A 6,970-nucleotide genomic window follows, 5' to 3' on the forward strand; every position below is an offset into this window, starting at 1 on the left:
GTGGTGCAAACCTTGAACCTACAAGCTCTAAAAATGAGCATACATTATCGGTACAACACACAGTCACACAAGAAATATTCTAGCCTATTCAGTACGAAATGCAATGCGTTACTAGGCACAAATACCATTATTCACATTAGAACCGCGCAAATCTTGGCATTGCTCAGTTTTCACTATGCTGAATCAAATACATTGGATTTACAGCATACACTATGTTTCACTGGAAAATATGTTTGAGATATATATATTATAAATATTATATATAAAACATATATATTTTATGTATTTTTATATATATTAAAAAATTAGTACAAGGCTACATTTCTTAGACTTAGGTGCAGCATGTAGCAAAAAGTTTCAGCTTGTGTTTTTACATACCTCTTTTGATGTTCTACTCGCTGGCCCAGTTCGACTTCTAGAAGAAGAAAGAAAGATGATCAGAACTTAAAATAAAGCACTCGTAACCAACATAAAGCAGGGAAAACAGTTTATAAAACCTGAACATCAAAACATTGTGTACTGGTAGTCTTATGAATACGGAAATTTATTTCTATACATAAAGTGTGCTCTCCTGGTGCATTCAGTGCAATTGAAATAAAACCCAAAATCCCATTCCTTCTTTGCCCCCAATGACTCTAAGATACAGAATACAGCAGTGCAAGAAGAAGTCCTCACATATTTTCTTTCTGCTCTCTAAGTACCAAAACTGTGAAGACTGTGCTACATTTTTCTGTTCTTAAATAGTCAGCCATCCAAATACGAAGGCACTTTCAGGCAATCTGTATAGCCCCACTACCACAAATAGGTACCAGATAGAGCACTTTGGTTTCTACACTCCTCTGACAAAACGAGAACAGTTGTCTGTAGAAAAGTGTTTCTTGGTGGAAGCCCAAGCACTGTGTTCAGGTACCTACCATACTTAGCCTAAAGTGACTACAAATAGCAGTAGAAACATCACCTGAAAGCAGTTCCTAGGATTTTCTGAGATCGAGGAGGCCTGTGTTAAAAAAATAAGAAAAAAAGTCTTGATTACCAGAACTTCCTTTAAGATCATCTTGAACATGCTACAATATTTTAGGGAACACTTATGACACACAAGCCCTTGCCGAGATTCCACATACTCATTGGTCTGTACCTGCATGCTACTCATGAATCAAACATGCAACCGCCCATCTAGTTAACAAACAATTCATACCTCATCCAAAGCGTCCCACGAGCAGAGGCAACCCAAAGGCTGCTGTGCAAGTCCTGCACAAATAGAAAGGCTCATACTTCCTGACACTGCTACACCACCACCAGGCTCGCGAGTACAGCCACGTACCTCCTGAAGATGAGGAAGCGCGAGGAAAAGCTTTAGATTACCACACCATGGTTTCTTCATCCACTTGCCTTGAGGAAGATACTACAAGGTGACTAACACATTCCTGAAGGCCTCTCCACCATGACAGCATGCATTCACCATTCCCAAACATTAACAGCTCTACCAGTTGTTTCCACAATGGTTCCAGCTGAAGGAATAGAAAGCTGACCTGCCTGATCCATTTGCAACTTTAGCAGAGCAGCGGCATTCATCCCTTATCCCCACGTGCAGGTGCTTCTTGGATCTTTGATGCTAGTGGCACCTAGCCTCTCATTTTAGGGCAGCATTCCAACACCAGGAGAGGGTGTCATCCAACCAGAAATGGAGGCTATATTGACAAGACAGCACTAAGCATCCCCATCTAAATTAACCCCCCAAACAAGGCCATGCTTAGCAGCACAGTGCTGTGGCATCCAGAAACTCTTGGTAGTGCCTGAAAGCACTAATATGCCCAAAGCTTACAGGAGAGCCACATAAATTCAGGGGGGTTTGCTTGCAGATGCTTCACGGGTACTAGGATGCTGCTGTACTGTTTGTTTGAGACACGCTGAAACTTGCCGGTATACTTTATTTATTGAGAACTAACATTAGAAAGACACGGCAAAACCACAAGTCAATAATATCTACTGATGGTGGAGGAGAGGTCTGTCTTGAAGAAGGCTGGAAAACATGACCATTCAAACCATGCTGACGCAGCTGATACAGAACTGGACTGGACGAATACATCGATGACAGCAACAATGCTGTAGTCAGGCTTACATTTGAATATCTGCAATTGTAATCAGATTCTCTGTCCTCCATAAATCTGAGGAATACAGCAGTAATACCTGGAGCACAGAGAGCAGCTTAGGGTGAAATCAAACTTAGAAAGGTAACTACCAACATTTGGGAATGTGCCCAACTGCTTTCTGAGCTTCAGGTTTGGAAAAGATCAACTGCTCCTTCACCGTCCTGGCACAAAAGGCAATACGCTTTAGGACGTTGCTCTTTTTCTCTTGCCCGACACAGGCATTGTCTTTAGGAAACTAATAGGAATCACTTAAGAATGAAACTTCTTGTTTGCACGGTTTGCCAGCTGGCCACTCTCAGTCTTTCCTCTGGAGACAGCATGCAGCCCCGCCACCCCCACCCCTCTGGGGTGTAAGAATACCCTGCCCCCCCCGCCCCCAAACAAAGGAAGCAGTCAAACACTGGGACTCGGACTGCTGGCAGATGGGAAGCAATTACCAGTTCACACTGCAATGTGTCTCTCCGTTTACTCTAAAAGCAATACACGCAAAAGCATGAAATAAGGAATCTCTCTGCATAGAGGAAACAGGATGGAGAACTTGACTCTCAGAAAAACCAACCCCAAGAACAAACCCAATTCAAACGTCTGAACAGCTACCACTGTTGGACTTTGAATGCCACGTCCCAGCGGGCTGAAAAATCTAAGTCTGCTTTGGGACAGATACATTCAGATCTGCCCTGTCACAACACAATTTAACAGCAGCTTTAACAAGAAAGAGACAACCGGAATGCCTCCGTAAACCAACAGCCACAAAGAAGGTGAACACACTGAAACCCCTCCCACAGAACACAACGCGTTAGGGCTACTTACCCAAGGTCTGTCTTGCCGGTAGCTTTAACTCCTCTAACAGGGACTCTCCTAACAGTTACCGATGAGTGCCTTGGAATCAGGGCATTGTCATCTGTGTATTCTGAAAACAACATCAATACAGAGAAAGCATCAGTCAGTTCGTAAGAGTGATATTAATATGTCATGACATAGCACTTCAGGTAACCCTTTATGGATAGAAAAGCAACATTTTACACACAGCGTCATGCTTTTATCATGTCCACACGCTCACGGTACCTTTCCAGAAATCTTCAGGTCTGATAGTCAAACACAAGCAGCAAAATCTTTTCCATTTGTTTTGAATCGTTTCAATGCCAACAGCAAAATGGTCTCTAAAGTCACTAAAGCAGAGTCTGCTAAAACATGAGGCTCTTTCCTGATCTAACTTTCATTGCTTTTGCTCCTGTTAGCTTACAAAACCCTAGAACATGTCTCTATAATAGCGAGCACGGAAGAGGACACCCCCACCCCGCCTCCCACCTTTTAAAACACATCCCAACCATCCATTTTGCCTTCCCACCATCTTCAAAAAGAGTCCACCATCTCTTTTTTTTCCCCCCAGTGATGTGTAAAATCCTGTTTACTTTTAGCTTCTATTAGCATTGCTTCTATTACGAGATTTCCGTGATCACGCGGCTCGGAAAACTCTGAACAAGTTGGCCATCTTCACTCAAGGTTCACTGAAGGGTCTTTCCAAGATCACGTCACCATTTAGTCAGGACTCCTGCACAAAGTTATAAAACCCACTACCATATCTCCACAGGGAGGATCTCCAAGAACCCCCTTTAGGCAGGACATCCAGGCCTAGTTCTTTCCTTCATCTTCTGAAGGTGACTTTAAGCACGTAGATGCTGTTCAATAAAAACGGAAAGTCACGGTTATGTATAAAACGCCAAAATCTGGCATACACATAAATGACACCGAAATGTATTCCTTAGCTTTGCTCTGACAACCGCTGGGGGATTTTTGCATTTTCACGGGGAAAACACCCTTACAAAAGTTCCAGTAAGCATCTGTGTCACAACCTGTACGTCTGCCTCTACCTGCATGTCTGTCTCTACTGCTGTATATGACACGCGATCCCGTAACACCCCCAAGACCCCTAACACCGTGCTGTTAAGTCTCCTCACAGATACTCTCCTGAACATACTTTACCTATCTGTAGGTAAACAGCGTGTTTAGGTCCAACCACTTGAAAGGCTGGGGCCAAAGTTACAGTTACCGCAGCAGGCATGTTATTCTGTTTAAGTTTTAATACATCAAACAGGGAGAGGAAAAAATCCTATGAGTACACATTGTAACGACAAGACTGTTGTGGGAATGTCACAGAACCACAGGAAAAAAGAAAAAAAACCCCAACCGATAAAATTTGAATGTTTAAGGAATGGAGACGGTTTCCAAGTCTTTGTATTTCTGACAAGTCATATTCCAAAGTCTTTAATCACATGCAAGCTTTGCCAGACGGTAGATTACCAAACTGAAACAGCACACTAAGTAATACAAAACCATTACCGTCTCTGAGAATCAAGCACCATTTCTCAGATTCAAAAGAACTTAGGGTTTCTCTAAGAACATTTCTAGGTATATTCACCATAACTGATCTGCCATAAAACTTCAGTACTGCCCTGACACCGTTTAACACGCAGTACCACGACAAAAATGCACCGTTTGAAAGAAATGAAGAAATGATGCTCAATAGCATCTGAATGAATGTGTAGCATGGTGCAGCAAAGAAGCTGTATTAGCAAGAAATGCCAAGTATACTTTAGACAGAACACTCGTCTACAAGATGGCTTTCCAGGGTCTGCATAGTTTCTCACTCACAGATACACTCTTGATCCAAAACGTTGCTACTGAGCAGTTTCTGCAGCAGCCAAGCACCGCTTTTCCAATGCGGTGGAGTAAAAGTAGCTGAAGACAAAATTCAGTCACCAAACCCACTTTTTTTCCCCTTTAAATTAGCCACCCACTCCTTTTCTATCACGTTCAGCCTTCTCTGCCGGCTTTCAAAGAAATCTGGCAGGTCTGTGATGACAAGGCATTGTCCCACATTCCCTTATCGTTTTAGCTAGAAGGGTTCCCAGAAACCAAACCTCTTCCACGCGCGGTGTCGCACACGGACCCCGTACGCTGCTGTGCCTGGCTGCGCACACAGCCCTGACGGCAGCTGCCAGCCCACAACCACGGAAGAGCAGCTCTGAGGCCCCAGCACAAGTCACCGCTGCCGGCCGTGGCCCAACCGCCTCACTGGCCGCCTGCGCCATCGCCAGCCGGCCGGTCCCCGGTCCCCGCGCCCGCCGCCCCCACGCACCTTCCATGGTCTGGGCGTTGGTGACCTGCAGGTCGCAGTGGGTCGCCTTCAGCCTCTCGCGGCCCATGATCTGGCGCCTGAGGTCGCGCAGGGAGATGTGGGGGCCGTGAAAGGTGACCACATCGGAGTTCAGCCTGGAGGAGAACTTGTAGTGGACACACGACATGGCCGGGGCCAGGCGGTGCCCGCTCCGCGATGGCACCTCACGCAGCAGCTGGCCTCGCGGCCCCCCACAGCAGGTCAGGGCCCACCGAGGGGCTGGGGCCAGCAGCGCGGGCTGAGCCCGCCGGCTCCTCCTCGCAGCCCCGGTGGGAGGACGATGGGGACAGGCCCTGGCTCGGCCTCCGCTCCCTCCTCGCACCAGCGCTGCCAGGCCAAGCTGCTCGCTATGGCAACCCAGGCGGCTCCGCATTGTGACAGAGGGGCTCAGGGGGCCACTCAGCGCCCCTGGGGGAGGGGCCTTCATCAGCCCCGCCTGGGCCGCCGGTGTCCCTGCTGTCCCCCAGCCTGTCACCGCCCCGTGCCCTGTCACCCCCCAGGCTGTCACGGCCTGCTGTCCCCTCCTGTCACCACGCAGGCTGTCATGGCCTGCTGTCCCCTCCTGTCACCCCCATGCTGTCCCAATCTGCTGTCCCCTCCTGTCATCCCCAGGTTTTCACGGCCTGCTGTCCCCTCCTGTCACCTCCCAGGCTGTCATGGCCTGCTGTCCCCTCCTGTCACCACCCAGGCTGTCACTGCCTGCTGTCCCCTCCGGTAACCCCCAGGCCTGTCCCTGCCTACTGTCCCCTCTGGTCACACTCCACACTGCCACTGCCTGCTGTCCCCTCCTGTCATCCCCAGGCTGTCACTACCTGGTGACATAAGCTACATAAGATAAAAAAGAAAAAAGAAAAAAACCAAAACGAAAACCTGCTTAGGTGAACACCAAAACACCCATGACTTTCTCAGACTCTTCACTACCCCACATGTGAGTCAAGGGACAGGATCTCCCAAAGGCTCTTTTGCAGGCACTTCCTGAAGACACCCCCACCCCCCACCCCACCCTGCTTTTCTACAAGTGCACAAAGAGGTGAAGAAGAGTTTCATGTTTAAGTTAAAGGAGGCAGTTTCTGAAATTAGCTTAGGTGAAAAAAACAAGGTGGTGTACTCATGGATATTCTCCTCTGCAAGGCCATGAAGAAAACATGAACCGCAGTCCCCAAAGGCAAAGGAGCAAACTGAGGGAGAGCAGCTCATCGGTGCCTTTCAGAGCTTCAGCAGTCTGGGGAAATGGGAAAAAAAACCCATACAAAGAGAAACAGCAGCCAAGAAGCACTTTTATAAAATGCATATTGGGGCCTGTTCCAGACCTCAGAATGACTTTCAATATTGCTTTGCATGACTATTAGACCAAGGCCTAAAGTGGAGTGATAGCTTCTGCTTGCCGGGGCATGAGAAGATCACTCAAATGAGCGACACAGTAACAAGCAAACACCAAAGGCAACAGCGGAGCTTACCATTTCCCTCCACTGGCGACCAGCTGTGCAGTAAACCAGCTTAACCAGCCTCCCTAAGGATGGCTCTAAAGTCACTGAAAAGGAAAAAAAGAAGGTAAGTTCCTAGCCTGGAATGCAAAGGCACCATCTTGGCTCCCAGGCAGGTGGCACTGATGGCCCAGCAGGGTCATGTCCCCACGTTCCAG

General features: G+C 47.4%; 1 protein-coding gene across 1 annotated transcript; it reads right to left on the bottom strand.

Annotated features, from left to right (window-relative positions):
* Positions 1-357: 357 nt before the first annotated feature.
* LOC129785681 (E3 ubiquitin-protein ligase RBBP6-like) lies at positions 358-5,491 on the bottom strand. Its single transcript, XM_055818983.1, has 3 exons — positions 5,290-5,491; positions 2,961-3,060; positions 358-415 (listed from the first exon to the last, which is right to left on the bottom strand). Exons 1-3 carry the CDS (start codon positions 5,453-5,455, stop codon positions 358-360), a joined length of 324 nt encoding a protein of 107 aa, XP_055674958.1. The 5' UTR covers positions 5,456-5,491.
* Positions 5,492-6,970: the final 1,479 nt, after the last annotated feature.

Source organism: Falco peregrinus, chromosome 14 (genome assembly GCF_023634155.1).
Source record: "Falco peregrinus isolate bFalPer1 chromosome 14, bFalPer1.pri, whole genome shotgun sequence".
NCBI classification, from domain to species: domain Eukaryota; kingdom Metazoa; phylum Chordata; class Aves; order Falconiformes; family Falconidae; genus Falco; species Falco peregrinus.